General features: G+C 45.2%; 1 protein-coding gene across 1 annotated transcript; it reads left to right on the plus strand.

The window, feature by feature from the left end:
• Positions 1–3,691: 3,691 nt before the first annotated feature.
• On the plus strand, positions 3,692–20,173 carry LOC119251067 (HLA class I histocompatibility antigen, alpha chain G-like). The gene is made up of 8 exons (XM_054698074.1): positions 3,692–3,713; positions 5,528–5,680; positions 5,963–6,236; positions 6,458–6,751; positions 7,297–7,571; positions 7,687–7,806; positions 8,083–8,114; positions 20,012–20,173. Exons 1-8 carry the CDS (start codon positions 3,692–3,694, stop codon positions 20,111–20,113), a joined length of 1,272 nt encoding a protein of 423 aa, XP_054554049.1. The 3' UTR covers positions 20,114–20,173.
• Positions 20,174–21,106: the final 933 nt, after the last annotated feature.

The raw sequence follows: 21,106 nt of genomic DNA on the forward strand, positions 1-21,106 counted from the left end.
TCGAACCGGCGCCGTAGAGGCCGCGGGCAGCTTTGCAACCCAGCGCTCTACCGCTGCGCCACTGGGGAGGCCCACACTAAGTATTTCTTGATAGCAATTTGCAATGGTTAATTGAGTTTCTAGATTATCTATTGAGCCCTTGTGGAATGCCACAGGAAATGTCATTTAAATATCAAGTTTGCTTGCCAAATTCCTTGCTTCCTCAAGTAAATATTTATAATAAACATAAAATATTTTCCATCTTTTTATGTAACACAACTCTGCAGTTGTTAGCCTGTGATCAAGGGGCACCAGAGATCTGAACCCACAAGGGTGCACTCTCTAAAACAGGGTACTGCCATCCACCACCTAAAAAAGAAAGCAGATTCTTAGTGTGAAAGATCTTTAGTTAGTGTGCATAGAGAAAGAAGAGAGAAAAGGATATTGCTAATAAAAGTTTCCCAATTAAATACCCTGAAGTACCTATTTCCTCATGGGCAAATGCCCAACCAATAGGGTGGGCCTAAGTGGGGCTGCTGAAAGCTTGCCACAAGTCTATGGTACCTTTTGGCAAGGAATAGTAAGAAGGGGCAAATCGGCCAGGCCAGTCTGGGACAAAAGGAGAGGTATAAAAATATGAATCAAGGGCCTGCCTGGTGGCACAGCGGTTGAGCGCTAGGTTGCGAAGCTGCCCGCAGCCTCTGCAGCGCCTGTTCGATCCCCGGCTGCTCCCCGGCCACCAGAGGAGGGTCCCACATGGCGCGCAGTCCTCTCCTGCCGCCCGCTGCTCCCCTCAGCAGTGTGCTTCAGTCCTTCTGCCTGCTCTGCTCCCCGCTCTGGGTCTGGTGAATTCTCTCACCCTCCCGTGCCTCTGACTGTACCCAGTGCATGTATAAACAAAAAACAAACAAACAAACAAATAAATAAATAAAACATGCCTCTATAAAAAAAAAAATGAATCAAGATAATGGCTGCTATTGTCAACATACCCATGTTCTGTCATCCCTTTGTCTCTTCCAAGTGTCTCTAACATGTCTCTCCTCCACGCATCTTCCCCAAGTCACCCCAAGTCCTGGGTGCAAGTCAAAGCTGGAGAAGAAAGTATTCAACTTCCCTCTTCCCCCTGGTTGTCCGGGTTACATAGCTTCACATGACCTCAGCAACATACCTCGTTCCAGGTCCCTAGTCCAAGGTGGTATGTAAATGGGGCAGGGAATATACCTCCCCTAACACAGTCAGCTGACAGCTGCAAACATGCTGGAGATATTTTTTAAAGATTTATTTTTATATATTTATACATATAATTTATACATACAAGAGGATTCATCAGAGACAGAGTGGGGAGCAGAACAGGCAGATCTACTAAAACACTGTTGAGGGGAGCAGAGGGTAAGACAGAAGAGGTCTGCAGTGTGGGTTAGCTCCTTGGCTGGGGATCAAATGCAGGCCACAGTGGCTGGCAATAGCTTGAGAATGCTGAGACTTAACCCCTGCATCACCAGGGAGGCCCTGATGCTAGAGACTTTTTATAGAGTTTCTTTTTATAAAATGGACATCTTTATGAACAACGATGATAATAACGAAACAAAAATCTGTTAATGCACTACAGAGTACTAAAGCTCACCAAGTTAAAAGTGATTCCATCTAACATATCATTCTATCTAAACATTTTATAATGATATCTAAACATAAAGCAAATATTTGCAGGAATTCCACAAAAATTCTAGAAGCATCACATTTGCCTGCACATTGAGAAGCACACATGCTGGGCCAGCCAGAGGTTTCTAGCCAGCACATCTACAGAATGCCCCTCTCCCCACTCTGCCCAAAACTTTCCCTTCTCAGAATTTCCCTGTTCACATTGCAGCTGCGTGGTCTCCCTACACTGTATCCTATGACTCTCTGAACTAATAAGACTATATTCTATATAAAATTATATTCCATTAGAATTTTAATCACCAACAAATCTATGACTAGGGCCTAGAAGACTTTCAAACAGAAGACTTTATCAAAACAGGAAAACTACCTGGTGCCATTTACTTCTTTCAGATGTAAATTTATCTCCAGTTTCTTTTAATTCCTTTAGTGTGTGTAGGGTAAGGAAATGATATCAGGTTTTTCTGCCCTCCCGCCATTGGGATTGATGATGGATCCCTGAGGTCCTGAATGCATGTCTAATGGTGGGTACCTGGAGTGGGGTGCGGGCATACATAATTGGGTACACCTAGGCTGAGAGACTGAGCTTATAAGGGCGGTGTCATGGGGACGCCAGCAGAACTACGATGTAGTGGCAGGACAGGGCCACTGAGTGTCCGGAGCCGCATGGAGCATGCGCCGTGTTGCGCATGCTCCGAAGTTAGGTTTCGGTTTCGTTTTAGCCTTCGGAGAAACCACTGCGCTTCGAAAAAATCACGTGGGACTGAGAGGTACGAGAGAGGAGCGAGGGGGGATAAGAAGGGAACCTCGGGAGAGACTGTGTGGAGGAGAAGGAGGGAGACTGTGTGGAGGAGAAGGAGGGAGACTGCATGGAGGATGAGGCGAGGAGACCTGGAGAGGGAGACTGTGGAAAGGATACTGTGTAGAGACTTTGAGAGAGGAGACTGAGAAACGTACTGAGAGAGGAGCATAGAGAAGGCCAGGGAAGGTAGTAGGACAGGGAAAGGAAAAAACATGTAAAAGTGAAGGAAAAGGAAAAATAAAGAAGCAAACGCTAGCGTCAAGTTGTCAAGCCCCTCATTTCAATCCTCAGCCCTTCTCTTTTCGTGCCTCCGAATCCCGCGGGTCGGGACAACTGAGCAGGTTTCCTATGATCCGGCAGACAGGTAAAGGAGAGTCCTGGAGCCCTCAGTGGCTTTCTCAGGCTTTTATTGAGCTTCACATGCATCTCAGCAACCAGGTACATTGGCAGGCAGGAGTGCCAGGGGGCTAGGAGGCCGACAGGCTTCACTCTGGGTTTCTCTGGCCTCCTTTTCTCCCCTTATCTCTCCTGCCTCTCTTTTGCTTCTCCTTCTCTTGGTGACTCTCTCAATACCCCTCCCATTGCCCACAGAAGTAAACAACACAACAATGAAATAACTGCGGGTGCTCCATCAGGCTGGGCAATCCTAATGGTTGGAGGGGAGAAAAGTCTGAAAAACCATTTACCCTACAATGCACCCCCTCAGGGTTTTCTGCCATACAATCTACATATATACAATTTTCACTTAACAAATATATACACTGCAGCCATGGCCCACAATAGAAAATAAAAAATACAACAGAACACAAATAATTCCAGACAGGGTACCAACCTAGTGGCAAAAGACAATTGTTGGCACCAGCAGATGATCCACCATGTCTGCTGTGAAGGCACTGCTCATGCAAGGGAGGGACTATCTGGCTGTGGTCTCTGCCACAAGCCTCACACCGCATCTACCCCCAGGATGTACTCACTCTTGGATTGGCAATTCTGTACTTTGGGGGTAACTGCCCAATCCTCAGGGTTTTCTGTCTGCAGTCGCTCCAACACTCGGCTTTCATAGCCACCAATGTGACACGCAGGCCCTGCACTCAGATCAACCCATTGCACAAGCACATGGGTCGGGGATTCGTGGACACAAGCTCCACATGCCGACTCTCTTGGGTCCCCTCTTTGGCTGTGGGCTCCACCACAAGCCATGTTCCCCACCGTCCCCCAAGGACGGGCTGCTCAGCTCCTCACCCTCACGTAACAATGAGCAAGGCATCACCCACAGGTGATTTTAGGAGACTTACTGGCCTTTTTCAAAATACTTAGGCTGCTTAGCAGCCGCTCAGGGCTTCCCAATATCAGCACCAGCTTTTATCTTTCTAAATTGACTTTTTCCCTCTGCTTAGCTGCTGGGCAGTACACAGGCTGCTTTTTGCCATCAAGACCCACTGGCCTTGATGTACACCCCAGATTGGGGTGTACAAACCATACCATCCTCCCCCAGGGTGTCCCAAACAGATCATTACCCTGCCAAAGTTCCTCCACCTTCTGGAGGGATTGTCAGTCCAAGTCCATCAGTATTCTCCTGCATGAGCACTGGGCAAGCTTCTTCCCCGACGATTCTGCTGCCGCAGAGGTCGTGGGCTGATCCTTGCAGGCCGTCTCCTCTTCCACTTGAGGTCTTTGGGAGGACCTGACCCAGGACAAGGAGCTGATGGAGACCAGGCCTGGGGGATGGAACCTTCCAGAAGTGGGCGGCTGTGGAGGTGCGTTCTGGAGAGGAGCAGAGATACACATGCCATGTGCAGCATGAGGGGCTGCTGGAGCCCCAAGTCCTGACTTGGGGTAAGGAGGGAATGTGGGCACAGATCTGCCCATTCTGTTCCCCACTCTGTCTCCGGTGAATCCTCTCACTGGCCCCACCCCACACACACCTTTGTCCTATAACCCAGTTCTTATATGCATACATAAATAAAATTTTTTAAAAAAGTCAACTGATACTTGATAAATGATAATAATTAACTTCCTTGATAAAGTACAAGCGCCAAGTGAAAAGCAGACAATGACAAATTGTGTCCCATCGCTATAAACTTGACAATTTCCAGTAGCCATTTACTTTTCTTTGGGGATCTTTGGAATGTGAAACATGTATGATTTTCAAAATTTGATTGTAGAATAATTAACATAAAGATCATATAACCTGGTAAAACAATGCATCACTTTTTAAAATCATATATTAGTAAAAAAAAAATCATGTATTAGTTCAAGATTAATAATCAATAGAGGCCTATGGAATTAATGTAACAGAATAAAGAACATTCAATGATATTGTTCTACCACTCACTTTGCAAATAACATTTGAGAAACCACCACTTGTATAATTTCAATTTATTGTAGAAGTGGAACAAAGTTCAATATTCACAGTTATCTGAAAGGTACTTAAAATGCTATTCTCACATATTTCAGAGAGGCTGTATAGCTTTTCATTGACCAACCAAAACGAAGAGTAGATGCAGGAGAAAATATGACTATCCAACATTCCTCTAGTGAGACAGAGAAGAAAAATAATTGTAAAAATGTAAGCTGTAAAATATCCACGCATGACCCTGATTATTTTCATTAAATATCCATGTTTGTTTAAGACACTTTGAACGCACATTGGGTTATTAATATTATTCTAAATGAAACAAAAATATCTTTAAAGTGTTTTTATTCCTCATGTAGTAAATATTGAGAGCTATAACCTCCTAAAATTATACTGGGGTCCTCACTAATTTGTAAAAGTGTGCGGAGATCCTGAACGAAACGACAAAGTTTGAAAATCGCTGACCCAGTCCCTGGGCCTGTGTAAGGGACACAGTGTGACAAAGGTCTTGGAGCAGGAGAGGAGGGGGCGGGCGGCAAAGTCCCAGGTGTCGGGTGTGGGTCTCAGGGTCTCAGCACCCGGGGCTGTGTCTGGGGCAGGGAAGGTCACTGTTGGGGATTCCCCATCCCGCCAGCGTTTCTCTTCTCTCTCTCACAAGCTGTGTCGGGTCCTCCTGCCTGGATACTGGTGACTCACCCCAGTTCTCACTCCTCATTGCCTGGAGGTTTCCTGAGCAGCCAATCAGCATCACCCTGGCTCCCAGTTAAGAAAGTCTCCACTAGACCCGCGAAGATTCAAATGCTCAGCTCCCTCTAGGGCACAGGTGACGCCCCCAACTCTCCTGCTGCTGCTTTTACTGGCCCGGGCCCTGGCAGAGCCCTGGGCAGGTAAGTGCTGGCTTGGAAGGGAAAAGGCCACTGAGGAGGGGGGAACTAGAGGAACCCTGACGGGGGGCCCCAGGAATGGCGAGTCTCCCCCACTGCTGACCCTGCTGTCCCCCGTGACCCCCCCTGCCCTGACCCCTTTCTGTCCCTCCCCGCCTCCCTCCTCCTCTTGCCCCTCTGAGTCTCCAGCCTTCTCCTCCGATGCCCCATTTCAATCTCAGGAGCCCCCTCGCCCCCTCCCCTCCCGCCCCGTCTCCCCAGCCCGGGTCTCCCGCCCGCCCCCAGGCTCCCACTCCCTGAGGCTTTTCTCCACCGCGATGTCCCGGCCCGGCCCCGGGGAGCCCCGCTTCATCGCCGTGGGGTACGTGGACGACACGCAGTTCGTGCGGTTCGACAGCGACTCCCCGGGCCAGAGGATGGAGCCGCGGGCGCCCTGGATGGAGCAGGAGGGGCCGGAGTACTGGGAGGGGGAGATGCCGAGCGCGAAGGCCACCGCACAGACGTTCCGAGAGAACCTGCGCGCCCTGCGCCGCTACTACAACCAGAGCGCGGCGGGTGAGCGGGGCGGGCCCGGGGCGCTCACGACCCCACCCCCGCGGGCGGGCGGGGACCCCAGACCCCGGGCCCGAGCGTCCCCCGAGGCAGGGGGACCCGCCGGACCCTCGACCCGGGACGCGCCCCGGGACGTTCCCCGCGAGTTTCCCGCGTCAGTTTCGGTTGATTACCGGCGGGGGCGGGCGGGGTGACCGCGGGGTGACCGCGGGGTGACGGGGCGGGGAGCGGCTCTCACACCCTCCAGAACATGTACGGCTGCGACGTGGGGCCCGACGGGCGCCTCCTCAGCGCGTACCGTCAGTTCGCCTACGACGGCGCCAATTACCTGGCCCTGAACGGGGACCTGCGCTCCTGGACCGCGGCGGACACGGCCGCTCAGATCACCCGGCGCGAGTGGGAGGCGGCCGGAGTGACTGAGCACCATAGGAACTACCTGGAGGGCAGGTGTGTGCAGTGGCTGCGCAGGTACCTGGAGCGCGGGAAGGAGAAGCTGCAGCGCTCAGGTAAGAGGGCCGCGAGGTCTCCCCACCTCCTCAGGCAGGCGCCCACGGGGAGGGTGGAGTCAGGGTCACAGCAACGCCCCCTCTCTGGTCAGGGGAGGAGGAGGAGCCCCCTGGGTTTCCTGACTCCCCAGAGGACCCCACTTTTCCTCAGAGCAGTTAAGGAATCTAGTGTCTCCTGAGCCTGAGGGGAGACCAGCCCTGAAATCTCCCTTCACCAGATCCTTTTGACCTGGGACCCATCCTGGGAACCATCAGTTTCTCTTTCAAGGTCTAGTTTTTGGTCTCAGAACATTTTTGGAGACCTGACTCCTGCCTTTCTGTGTCATTCACCCTCCACCCAGGTCAGGAGCAAAAGTCTGTGTTCTCCTTAGAGACCTGCATCCTCCTACCCTGGACTCTCACCTGATTATCCCAGATTCTCCAGACAAGGCTGGTTTCTGGGTTTTGTGCTTCTTCCCTCCAAACCAATTGTCGTGTCCATTCTGGGGATGGTGAGTGAGGCTTCTTCAGTGTCCAGGAAGGAAAATCCCAAAGTGTGAATTTTTTGTCTCTTCTCTTCAGATCCCCAAAAACAAACATGACCCTCCACCTCACCTCTGACCATGAGGTCACCCTGAGGTGCTGGGCCCTGGACTTCTACCCTGCGGACATTACTCTGACCTGGCAGCGAGATGGGGAGAACCTGACCCAGGGCACAGAGCTGGTGGAGACCAGGCCTGGGGGGGACGGAACCTTCCAGAAGTGGGCAGCTGTGGAGGTACCTTCTGGAGAGGAGCAGAGATACACATGCCACGTGCAACATGAAGGGCTGCTGGAGCCCCAAGTTCTGAGATTGGGTGAGGAGGGGACATGGGGCACTGCGCTTCTGCTCAGAGCAATCAGGAGCCCTTCTGGAGATCTTCAGAGGGTCAGGATGAGGCCTGAGGCTCAGCATCTCCTCTTCCCTTCCAGTGCCCCCTCCTCATTCCTCCATTCCCACTGCGGGCATCATTGCTGGCCTGGTTCTCCTTGGAGCTGTGCTCACTGGAGCTGCGGTGGCTGCAGCTGTGATGTGGAGGAGGAAGTGCTCAGGTGGGGAAGGGAGTGGGGGATCTTGTCCACTGGGGGTTTTCATGTCCCAGGGAGAACTTGCCCTACCTGGTTAATGGGAAGTACCATCCACACACGTGTGTTGCCCAGAGGGCATTAGGCCCAGTTCCCCCTCATGTCCTTTCTTCATTTTCCCCAGTTCTGACCTGGGTCTTTACTCACAGTTCTGGAAACTTCCCTGTGCTATTGGATTAAAACATTCCTTTAGGTCTTCTGACCTGACTGCTCCCTGGCCTTACATGATGTGTCTTCCCACAGGTGGACAAGGACAAGCTACACTCTGGCTCCAGGTAAGTGTGGATCCCAAATTGGATCCCTGAGCCCCTGGGGACAGTGTAGCTGGAGCCCATCGGGGAGTCACCCTCATCAATTCCTCCTGTGGCCTCATCTCTGACCAAATTTTGTTGTGTTCGCCCCTGGGCAGCGGCAGTGCCCAGGGCTCTGAAGTGTAAGTAAGACCGTAAAGGTGAGACCCTGGAGGATGCAGTGGTTGCTGGGGTTTGAGGCAGAGAGGCTGGGACTAGGTGATGGAGATGCTTTCAGGAGGACATCTTGAGAATGCAGTGGACCATTGATAATGTTAACACTCAGGTAATTCACCTGAATTTCTTCATGATTATTTTCTTTCATGGTGTGAGATAGCCTTGTATTTGCCTGAGTGTTACAGGATTTCCTTTTGCCCACATTTTGTGGCTTTATGATGCTGATATAAATCATTTCACACCTGCGAGAATGGCCCATATCCAAAAGACCAGAAACTCAAGTGCTGGCAAGGATATGGAAAAAAGGGGACAGTCCTGCATTGCTTTTGGATATAGACTGAATTGGCCCTTATGGAAACAGTATTGAGGTTTCTTAAAAGAGTAAATGTGGAGCCTCCCCGGTGGTGCAGCAGGTTGAGCGCAGTGCTGTGAAGCTGTCAGCAGCCTCTGCAGTGCGGGTTTGATTCCTGGCCAGCCAGGGAGATACCCACATGGTACGACAGCCCTCTTCTCAGCAGTGCTTTCCATACATCTGCCTGTTCTGCTCCCTGCTCTGTCTCTGGTGAATCCTCTCACCCTCCCTCACCTCTGGCCTATACCCCAATCTTGTATAAATAAATAAATTTTTTTTAATAAAAGAGTAAATGTGGTTCTGCCATTGGACCCAGCAATTCCACAATGCGGTATCTACTCATGGGAAAAATACTGTACTTTGAATGGAAACCTGCACTCCCGTCACCACTGCAGCACTATTTACAGTAGCCAAGCTATGGAAACCACCTAAATGCCACAGACAGGTGACAAATCAAGTGGAAGCTGGGATTACATGTATACATATATGTACATATACAGGTGATGTATGTCCCTGTATAATGAAATAGCATCCACGGTCAGAAAACATAACTCATGCCACTGTGGCAACATGGATGGAAGAGGGATAAGTCAAAAGGAAAAAGAGAAATACTTATATATGCATGTACAGAAAGTAGATGAAGGGCCAGATTAAGCCAAACTTCAAAACTAAACCCTGAGCCCTAACAGGCTGTGCCTATTGCTGACCAGGGCTGCGAGCAGCCCAGGCTTCCTAGCCTGGCAGCAATGGATGGTGGGCTGACCCTCTCTAGTTTGGCATCAAACTCGTTTGATGACAAGGCCTGACTCTGCGGATTTCTGACCTGATTTCTCAGAGAGTCCCCCATTGTGTCTTCTGCACCTCCACCACCATTGGGTCCCCAACCTCTGCTGTTTGCTGGGTCTGAGATGGATCTTGTACTCGATGCTGCAGATTATTTTTTTACACCACTTATATATCCACCACATCCAAACTGTTATTCTCCTGATAGTAACAAATCTTGGTGCTTTTATCCTTTATTTTCTCTTTGCAACACTGAGTTGTTATTTATAACTCACTAATGAAATATCCACAATTTTTTAAAAGATTTTTTAAAAATTTTTGTGTAGAAGAACTGGGGTGAAAGCCAGAGGAGTGGGCCGGGGAGGGGGTGAGAGGATTCACCAGAGACAGTGGGGAGCAGAACAGGTGGATCTACTGAAATACAGTGCTAAAGGGAGTAGTAGGCGAGAAACAGGAATGGTCTGCTGCACCATGTGGGCTAGCTCCCTTGCTGGGGATCCACTCAGGCTTTGCAGCGGGTGTTCTCGGTGATAGTGCTGAGACTTAACCTCTAGGTCACCAGAGAGGCCCAAGACCCACGATTTTTATTTTTTTTATTTTATTTTTAAAAAGATTTATTTATTTATACAAGAACTGGGGTATAGGCTAGATGTGTCGGAGGGTGAGAGGACTCACCAGAGACAGAGCAGGGAACAGAACAGGCAGACTGATGAAATACACCGCTGAGGGGAGCAGCAGGCGAGACAGGAGAGGTCTCTGGCAATATGTGGGACCCTTGCTGGCAGGCCAGGATGGAATAGGTGCTGTGGAGGCTGAGGACAGCCTCACAGAGCTGCGCTTAACCGCCTGCGCCACCAGGGGAGGCCCTCCACAATTTTTAAAGAATCAAGCTTGCAAGAAATTGTTTACTGTTACGTCATTACCATGGATTAAGTATTCTTAACATTTCACTGTGCCTACTCGAGCTGGATCCAGCAAATTATATGACAACATGCGAGAATTTCCAAATGGCTGGATTCAACTCATTATTAGTGTATGGTCCACACACTGGCTTATTTAGGTTGTACGTCTTGGTCAATATCTGGACAGTTTCCATTCATGGTGGTGATTTTTGTATCTTTAAATCTTAAGGCCATTTATTAATGGCTCAGCTCACCATACACACCTTCACCTCTTTGACTACAACTGTGGACAATATTTTACATTGTGGAATAGAATTGGAGGCGCATTCAAAAATCCTTCTTCTAAGGGAAAGGTCCACAGTTATGTGAAGAAGGTGACAGAAGAAAGTGGTAAAAAATGAAATGTTATTCCATGGAGAGGCTACAAAGGCTGAGCAGATTGTTGCCCAATTATTAAATATTTTTAATGAGGGAAAATAAACTATATCCAGCAGGGAGACATAGCAATGGCAGCAATATAAACTCCCCATTGAGGGCCCTGCTGAGTGATGGTCATGGTGAGAGACCAAGACAAACCAATCTCCTGTGTAAATACCAGGGGTTGACCTATGAGGCAACTGTGTCTTTCCAGTCAGTGAACCTGTAACTTATATTGTCTCAACAATAATTTTTAAAAAGGTGGAGAGAAAGGAAATGATTGAGGGGACCAGGTTATATCCTTTTGCTTTAACCCACCACGTTCATTAAGAAAAACTTATTGTGGGCCTCCCCGGTGGTGCAGTGGTTGAGCACAGCACTGTGAGGCTGTCCTCAGCCTCTGCGGTGCCGATTTGATCCCCGACCGGTGAGAGAGGGTCCAACACGGTGCACAGACCTCTCCTGCTGCGTCTGCTGCTCCCCTCAGCAGTGTACTTCGTCAGTCTGCCTGTTCTGTTCCCCACTCTGTCTCTGGTGAATTCTCTCACCCTCCTGCACTTCTGACTGTACCCAGTGCTTGTATAAATAAATAAATAAATCTAAAAAAAAAAAAAAGAAAACTCATTGTGTTTAATAATACCAAGGCTCAGCACCATAACAAGGAAACACAAATACAGGATTCAGGTGGTGCCTGCTGTCAGGCGTGAGCTCCGTCTTCTGTACTGGTCTGGCAATGACCACTTCTCGTACTTTGTTCATGGGGAAGCCTCAGTATGACAGCAGGTCTGATATACTCTAGTAGTGACTATGCAAGTGACCCACTTCATAAAAGGTGTGATGACACTGTCATCTCCCTACACCCAGGAAGGTTATTCCCTGGGGACATTGTCAAATGTTACATGTTACAAATCAATAAATAAGCTGGAATTTCTTTTTTTTAAGTATTTATTAATTTATTGTAACTTATTTTTTAATAATAAATTTTATTTTTATATTCCCCATACAATTTCTTTTTTTTAAATAATAAATTTTATTTTTTATATTCCCCCATACAATTGCAAACCCCCCATTCTGACCCCAATCCCTCCCCTCCCCCCCCCACCCCACAAAAAGAATCTCTGGTTCATAGTTTTTTGTTGATTTTGATTTTCACTTTCTTATATTCACTTTCCTGGTCCCTTATTTAAGTTTTCTAGATTCCTGCTATGAGTGAGACCATCCGGTATTTTTCTTTTTCTTTTTGGCTTATTTCGCTGAGCATGATCCCTTCCAGCGTCATCCATGTTGCTGCAAATTGCATGTGTTTATCTTTTTTGAATGCTGAGTAATATTCCATGGTATTTATGTACCACATCTTCTTGATCCATTCATCTATTTTTGGGCATTTGGGCTGTTTCCAAAGCTTAGCTATTGTAAATAGTGCTGCTATAAACATAGGCGTGCAGGTGTTCTTTGGAATTGATGTTTCTGTGTCCTTTGGGTAAATACCTAGGAGTGGAATTGCTGGATCATATGGAAGCTCTATGTTTAGTAGGTCCAGAAATCTCCACACAGCTCTCCACAGTGGTTGTACCAGTTTGCACTCCCACCAACAGTGCAGAAGAGTTCCTTTTTCTCCACACCCTCGCCAACATTTGTTGTTGCTAGTTTTTTTAATATGTGCCATTCTCACTGGTGTAAGATGGTATCTCATGGTAGTTTTGATTTGCATTTCCCTGATTACAAGTGATGTTGAACATTTTTTCATATGTCTGTTGGCCATTTGCATTTCCTCTTCAAAGAAGTTTCTTTTTAGCTCTTCTGCCCATTTTTTGACTGGATTATTTTCATCAGCTCTTTGCAGATTTTTGTGATCAGTCCTTTATTATTAGTGTTGGGTGCAAAAATGTTCTCCCAGTTGGTGGGGTTTCTCTTTGTTTTTGTGATTGTCTCTTTTGCTGTGCAGAAGCTCTTTAATTTGATGTAGTCCCAGCTGTTTATCTTTGCCTTCACTATCACTGCTTTGGGTAGTGTGTCTGTAAAGATGTCTTTAATGTGCAAGTCCCGTAGTGTTTCGCCTATATTTCCTTCTATGTATTTTATGGTTTCAGGTCTTATGTCTAGTTCTTTAATCCATTTTGAGTTGATTTTTGTGTATGGTGTGAGGTAGTGGTCAAGCTTCATTCTTTTGCATGTAGCGACCCAGTTTTCCCAGCACCATTTATTGAACAAACTTTCTTTGCTCCAATGCATAGTCTTTGCTCCTTTGTCAAAGATTAGTTGACCATAAATCTGTGGGTTTATTTCTGGATTTTCTATTCGATTCCATTGGTCTGTATGTCTGTTCTTGTTCCAATACCATGCAGTTTTGATGATTAAGGCTTTGTAGTAGAGTTTGAAGTCTGGGAGTGTGATGCCTCCATTCCCTTCTTTTTTTTTCAGTAGAGCTTTGGCTATTCGGGGTTTTTTGTGATTCCATATGAATTTCATCAATAATTGTTCTATTTCTTTGAAGAATGACATTGCAATTTTGATAGGAATAGCATTGAATCTGTATATTCCTTTTGGTAGGATGGCCATTTTAATAATGTTTATTCTTCCAATCCATGAGGAGGGGATGTCTTTCCATTTCTTTGTGTCTTCTTCTATTTCTTTTAACAGTGTTTTATAGTTTTCTTTGTATAGGTCCTTTACCTCTTTTGTTAGATTTATTCCCAAATATTTGATTTTTTTGTTTCAATAAAAAAAGGGATGGTTTTTTTTGATTCTTCTTCTTCAGATTTATTGTTTGTGTATAGGAAGGCTACTGACTTTTGCGTGTTGATTTTGTATCCTGCCACTTTACTGAACTGATTGATGAGTTGAATTAGTTTTTCTGCGGACTTTTTGGGGTTCTCTATGTATATTATCATATCATCTGCAAATAGTGATAGTTTGACTTCTTCTTTTCTTTTCTTTTTTTTTTTATAAATTTTATTGTTATATTCCCCATACAATTGCAGCCTCCCCATTCTGACCCCAATCCCTCCCCTCCCGCCCCCGCCCCCTAAAAGTGTCTCTGGTTCATAGTTTTTTGTTGATTTTGATTTTCACTTTCTTATAGTTATTCATTTTCCTGGTCCCTTATTTAAGTTTTCTAGATTCCTGCTATGAGTGAGACCATCCGGTATTTTTCTTTTTCTTTTTGGCTTATTTCGCTGAGCATGATCCCTTCCAGCGCCATCCATGTTGCTGCAAATTGCATGTGTTTATCTTTTTTTTTTTGAATGCTGAGTAATATTCCATGGTATATATGTACCACATCTTCTTGATCCAGTCATCTATTTTTGGGCATTTGGGTTGTTTCCAAAGCTTAGCTATTGTAAACAGTGCTGCTATAAACATAGGGGTGCAGGTGTTCTTTGGAATTGATGTTTCTGTGTCCTTTGGGTAAATACCTAGGAGTGGAATTGCTGGATCATATGGAAGCTCTATGTTTAGTAGGTCCAGAAATCTCCACACAGCTCTCCACAGTGGTTGTACCAGTTTGCACTCCCACCAACAGTGCAGAAGAGTTCCTTTTTCTCCACACCCTCGCCAACATTTGTTGTTGCTAGTTTTTTAATATGTGCCATTCTCACTGGTGTAAGATGGTATCTCATGGTAGTTTTGATTTGCATTTCCCTGATGACAAGTGATGTTGAACATTTTTTCATATGCCTGTTGGCCATTTGCATTTCCTCTTCAGAGAAGTTTCTTTTTAGCTCTTCTGCCCATTTTTTGACTGGATTATTTTCTTTGTTGTTGTTGAGTCTCATCAGCTCTTTGCAGATTTTTGTGATCAGTCCTTTATCATTAGTGTTGGGTGCAAAAATGTTCTCCCAGTTGGTGGGGTTTCTCTTTGTTTTTGTTATTGTCTCTTTTGCTGTGCAGAAGCTCTTTAATTTGATGTAGTCCCAGCTGTTTATCTTTGCCTTCACTATCACTGCTTTGGGTGATGTGTCTGTAAAGATGTCTTTGATGTGCAGATCACGTAGTGTTTCGCCTATATTTCCTTCTATATATTTTATGGTTTCAGGTCTTATGTCTAGTTCTTTAATCCATTTTGAGTTGACTTTTGTGTATGGTGTGAGGTAGTGGTCAAGCTTCATTCTTTTGCATGTAGCAACCCAGTTTTCCCAGCACCATTTATTGAACAAACTTTCTTTGCTCCAATGCATAGTCTTTGCTCCTTTGTCAAAGATTAGTTGACCATAAATCTGTGGGTTTATTTCTGGATTTTCTATTCGATTCCATTGGTCTGTATGTCTGTTCTTGTTCCAATACCATGCAGTTTTGATGATTATGGCTTTATAGTATAGTTTGAAGTCTGGGAGTGTAATGCCTCCATTCCTTTCTTTCTTTTTCAGGAGAGCTTTGGCTATTCGGGGTTTTTTGTGATTCCATATGAATTTCATCAATAATTGTTCTATTTCTTTGAAGAATGACATTGCAATTTTGCTTGGAATAGCATTAAATCTGTATATTCCTTTTGGTAGGATGGCCATTTTAATAATGTTTATTCTTCCAATCCATGAGCAGGGGATGTCTTTCCATTTCTTTGTGTCTTCTTCTATTTCTTTTAACAGTGTTTTATAGTTTTCTTTGTATAGGTCCTTTACCTCTTTTGTTAGATTTATTCCCAAATATTTGATTTTTTTTGTTTCAATAAAAAAGGGATGGTTTTTTTGATTTCTTCTTCAGATTTATTGTTTGTGTATAGGAAGGCTACTGACTTTTGCGTGTTGATTTTGTATCCTGCCACTTTACTGAACTGATTGATGAGTTGAATTAGTTTTTCTGTGGACTTTTTGGGGTTCTCTATGTATATTATCATATCATCTGCAAATAGTGATAGTTTGACTTCTTCTTTTCCTATTTGGATTCCTTGTATGTCTTTCTCTTGTCTTATTGCTCTGGCTAGGACTTCCAGTATTATATTGAAAAGCAGTGGTGAGAGTGGACATCCTTGTCTTGTTCCAGATCTTAATGGAATTGCTTCAGCTTTTCACCATTGAGAATGATACTGGCTGTTGGCTTGTCATAGATGGCCTTTATGATGTTGAGGTATGTTCCTTGTATCCCAAGAATTTCAAGGGCTTTTATCATGAATGGGTGTTGCACTTTGTCGAAAGCTTTCTCAGCATCTATTGATATTATCATATGGTTTTTATATTTCTTTTTGTTGATGTGTTGGATAACGTTGATTGATTTTCGGATGTTAAACCATCCTTGTGTCCCTGGAATGAATCAACTTGGTTGTGGTGAATTATCTTATGGATACATTGTTGGATTCTGATAGCTAAAATTTTATTGAGGATTTTTGCATCAGTGTTCATTAGGGAGATTGGCCTGTAGTTTTCCTTTTTTGTGTTGTCCTTATTCGGTTTTGGTATTAGTGTAATGTTGGCTTCATAGAATGTGTTTGGTATTGTCCCTTCCTTCCCATTTTTTTGGAAGAGTTTGTGAAGGATAGGCACTAATTCGTCTCTGAATGTTTGGTAGAATTCATTTGTAAATCCATCAGGTCCTGGGCTTTTGTTTTTGGGGAGGTTTTTGATTACCATTTCAATTTCACTGCTTGTAATTGGTCTGTTTAGGTGTTCTATTTCTTCTTTATCTAGCTTTGGGTGATTGTAGAGTTGTAGGAATTTGTCCATCTCCTCTAGATTGTTGAACTTGTTTCCATATAACTGTTCATAGTAGTTATTAATAATTCTTTTGATTTCTGCTGTGTCCGTTGTGATTTCTCCTCGTTCATTGATAATCCTGTTTATTTGTGCTTTCTCCCTTTTTTCCTTTGTGAGCCTGGCCAGGGGTTTGTCTATTTTATTTATTTTTTCAAAGAACCAGCTCTTGGTTTCATTGATCTTTTGGATTGTTTTTTTAGTTTCAATTTCATTTATTTCTGCTTTGGTTTTTATTATTTCTTTTCTTCTACTGGTTTTGGGGTTTTTGTTGTTCTTTTTCTAGATCTTTGAGCTTCGAGATTAGGTTGTTTCTTTGAGTTCTTTCTTGTTTTTTGATGTGAGCTTCTATTGCTATATATTTTCATCTTATTACTGCTTTTGCTGCATCCCATACATTTAGGATATTGGTGTCCTCCTTGTCATTCAATTCAAAGAATTTTTTAATTTCTTCTTTGATCTCCTCGTTAGTCCAGTGGTCTTCCAGTAGTGTGGTTTTTAGTCTCCATGAGGTAGGATAGTTCCTTGCCTTCTTTTTATGGTTTATTTCTAGTTTGATGCCTTTGTGGTCAGAAAAGATGGTTGGTATGATTTCAATCTTGGTGTATCTGTTGATGTTTGTCTTGTGCCCCAGTATGTGATCGATCCTGGAGAATGATCCGTGTGCGCTTGAGAAAAATGTGTACTCTGTTTTTTTGGGTTTAGTGTTCTATAGATGTCTGTTAAGCCCAAATGCTCTAGGTCCTTATTTAGAGCTTTAGTTTCTTTACTTATTTTTTGTCTTGTTGATCTATCCATTGTTGATAGTGGTGTGTTGAAGTCTCCCACTACGTATGTGTTTTCTCTGATGTCTGTTTTCAGAGAGGACAACAGTTGTCTGATATATTTTGGTGCTCCTTCGTTTGGTGAGTATATGTTAATGAGTGTTATTTCTTCTTGAAGTATTGTCCCCTTGATCATAATGTAGTGACCATTGGGGTCTCTTTTTATTTTTTTGAGTTTGAAGTCTGTTTTATCTGATATAAGTATAGCTGTTCCTGCTTTCTTTTTTGGTCCATTTGTTGTAGGATTGTTTTCCATCCTTTAACTTTGAGCCTATTTTTATCTTTTGTAGCTAAATGTGTTTCCTGGAGACAGCAAAAGGTTGGGTTTTGTTTCTTAATCCAGGCTGCAACTCTGTGTCTTTTTATTGAAGAGTTTAGTCCATTTACATTTAGAGTTAATATTGATATGTTAGCATCTGTATTTGCCATTGTGTTTGTCTTTCCTTTGATTTTATTTATTTATTCTTTTAATAACTTTTTTTTGGTCTTCTTTCGTTGTTATTCGTCCCTCTGAGGTTCTGGCTTTAGGATTCCTTGTAGTATTTTTTGGAGTGGGGGTTTAGTCGTAATGAAATTCCGGAGTTTCTGTTTGTCTGGGAAGATCCTTATTCTTTCTTCATAGAGGAAGGAGAGCTTTGCGGGATAGAGTATTCTTGGTTGGCATCTGTTTTCTTGGAGTCTGTTGACTATGTCCCTCCACTCTCTCCTTGCCCGTAGTGTTTCTTCAGAGAAGTCTGATGTCAGCCTGATTGGTTTTCCTTTGAATGTTATCTGTTTCTTCCCTCTTGTCAGCTTCATTATTTTTTCCTTGTCCTGGATTCTTGGGAGTTTTACTATTATGTGTCTTGCTGTATTTTTCCTTTCGTCGTGGAAGTTTGGTGTTCTTCTTGCTTCTTGTATATCAATTTTCAGCTCCTTCTTCGCATTTGGGAAGTTCTCTTCAATTATCTCCTGGAATATTTTCTCTGTTCCTACATCTCTCTCCTCTCCTTCTGGAATTCCTATAACTCTTATATTTCCTTTCCTCATGGAGTCAGATAGTTCCTGAAGTCTTTCTTCATTCTTTTTCCTTCGTACTTCTCTTTCCTTTTCTGTTTTGGTTCTTTTTATTTCTGTGTCTTCAAGAGTACTTATTCGTTCTTCCATTTCATCTATTCTGCTTTAATTGCTTTTCCCAGAATTCTTTAGTTCCTCCATTAATTCTTTGATCTCCTGCATTTCTTTTACTTCCCTCTTTAGGGACTCAATTTCATTCTTCTGACCATTGTTTTCCCTCTTTAGGGACTCAATTTCCTTCTTCTGATCATTGTTTTCCTTTATGACTTCTGTCAGTTTTTTAATCATGGCAATTTTAAATTCTCTTTCTGGAAGGCTCAGAAGTTCTTCCAAGTTGCTGTCGTTGCAATCTGGGGAGTGGTTTTCTTTTTATGGTGTGCTTCTTTCCTGAGGAGTTGTTAGGTTGCGTGTGGTTCTTCTACTCCCTACTGTCTGTTTTCTAATTTGTCGTATGCATTGGGACACTGTGTTGCTCGGACTGGCCGGCATCTTGGGTGAACTTCTCCGCTCCCCTCTGGCTCCTCTAGGAGCCATCTCTGGCTTCTGGGGGAGCTTTCTGCTGGTTTTAGGCAGTCTTTACTGAAGAAATGTCCCTGTTCTAAAATGGCGAAGCGGGATGCAGTCCCTGCGCCTCCGGTTTCAGGCACACTCTTCTGCGCGCCCGGTCTGCCCCAGACGTGGGTGCCTGCTCCCTCTGTGGGCTCAGACTGCTGGTCGGGAGGGGCCTGGCATGGGCTAACTTCCCAGCTGGCCACTGGGTCCTCCAGAAGCCTTCTGCCCTTTTCAAGTCTTTTCTTAAGAAGTTTCCCTGTTCTATGGGGTGTTAGTGACTTTTTTTCTGGTCACTAGGTGGCGCCAGAGATCTCTCCTATTGTCCTTGGGGGGCTGTTTTTCGACCCCCCCCCGTGGGACAGGGAGCAGAGCGAGAATGGTAGGGTAAACCTCAACGGCTTTGGGGTGCTGTGTCTGCCTTGTGTCCCACCCGCGTGGAGAACCCACGCCCTGAATTTCGTGCCCCGTGTCTCAGTTCAAAGCCCTCAGTTCCAGGAGGCGGGCTGTAGCCCAGTTCAGTGGCGCGGGAATGGTGCCTTTTGCTCCCGCTCCTGTGCCTGGGCGCCTGGTTCCTGCTCACTCAGTGAGGGCCTCCGCGCGTCTCCCCGCAAGCCTAGGTCGCTGGCGCGGGGACCTGGGCAGCAGCGATCCCGATCCACGTTTGCTTTTCAAGCGCGCCAAGCGCGCCGCTTTTCCGCGCAAGCTTACCGGCAGCCTGGGCTGTGTGTGGGTCTCCCGGGGTCTTTGTTCTTCTCTCTAAGCTGGAATTTCTAAAAAACATCCATACTGCCATGATTTAATCCAGATGTGGAATTATTTAACTAAAGATTTTGATGGGTTTTATTTAAAACCATTATGAAATAAGCATAGAATTAGGTGAATGTAAATGTATTTACAAAGGGAAACTTTATGGCCAAGTAGCATATTTTGGGGGTGAATTTTTAACTAAACTGATACACTGGGCTTTTGCTGTTTCAAAGTGAAAAACCTATACTTTTCTATGAAAGGAAATAATTGCCATATATTTAGGTTTGTCACTGAAGATGGTTTGGAATTCATAATCTTTTCTCTGAGTAAGATGTGGGACTAACAGACCTTTCTGGACAGAGATTGACATGGTGCAACTTCTCTTTAGAAGCCTCAATCTGGCTGCTGTGAAGAATCAAGAGGTAATAGTGAGAGGTGGGAAGATACATGTAGGAAACTATCACAGATTCTAGAATGGAAAACTTGGTAGCTTTATGGGGTGTGATCAAGAAAATAGTAGGAAGTCATTGGAGCTGGATATATTTAGAAATGGACTTTACAGCATTTCCTAAATTGACATCTGGGTTGTGAGAAAGAAGGGTCATGATGCCACCCAACATTTCAGACTGTAAAGTAGCAATTTGGAGGGCCTGTCACTATCCCTGGATGGGTTTCTCATTCATTTGATACAAATTTACAATACAAATTTTTCAAGTAAAATTTACTAAAGGCATTAATAGATAACATGTGAATGTGTGTATGTTTGTATATAATAATATAGTGTTTAACACTGACTCAAGATCCCTGTGGCTTGCCCAGCTCTTTCCTGCCCCCTGAGTGGTGGGACACACGTTGGTGTGTTGGTGTGGCTGCCTCAGTGGGCACAGCCAGAGGCCAGTGGGAGCAGGAGTCTGAAAGCGCTGGCAGCAGCAGTGGTGGTTTCCTGCTCTGGCACTCTGCATGTGCAGGTGGGAGCTGGTGGGCATAGCTCTAGAGGTGTTGGCAGAGGAGGGTTTCCTGCCTAGTGGCAGACAGGCTTCAGAGGGCCCCTCTCCCAGAGCAAGCCAGATTTAAGCAAAGGAACCCCTAGGGCTTAGGCTCCCCATCCCCTGCCCCCCCCCAGAGGAGCTGCTTCTGGGTAGCACCAAGGTTGCCCTGCAGTGGGTGCCACAGGTCAGTTTCCTGAGGCCACCTCGTGGGCTAGGGATGATAGCTGTGGGGACCCAGCTGGGTTTGAATGGACCCCACCCACCCTGGTAGGCTCCAGGAGGCTGCTGCTTGAGGACAGGGTCCAGGCCACCCTGACAGCTGTACCCACTGCACCCAGCAGCGGGAGTAGCAGTGGGTGACAGTAGGTGGACACTTTACCACCAGTTACCGTCAGTGTCATCGACAAAGGCTGCAGCCAAACTGTAGCAGAGGCTCTCTGTACCCCCCACACCACCCCAGGGCATGCAGCCCACTGGGGCTACAGCAGCAAGGT

Source organism: Talpa occidentalis, unplaced genomic scaffold (genome assembly GCF_014898055.3).
Source record: "Talpa occidentalis isolate TD23 unplaced genomic scaffold, MPIMG_talOcc4v2.1 talOcc4.2, whole genome shotgun sequence".
Classification (NCBI taxonomy): domain Eukaryota; kingdom Metazoa; phylum Chordata; class Mammalia; order Eulipotyphla; family Talpidae; genus Talpa; species Talpa occidentalis.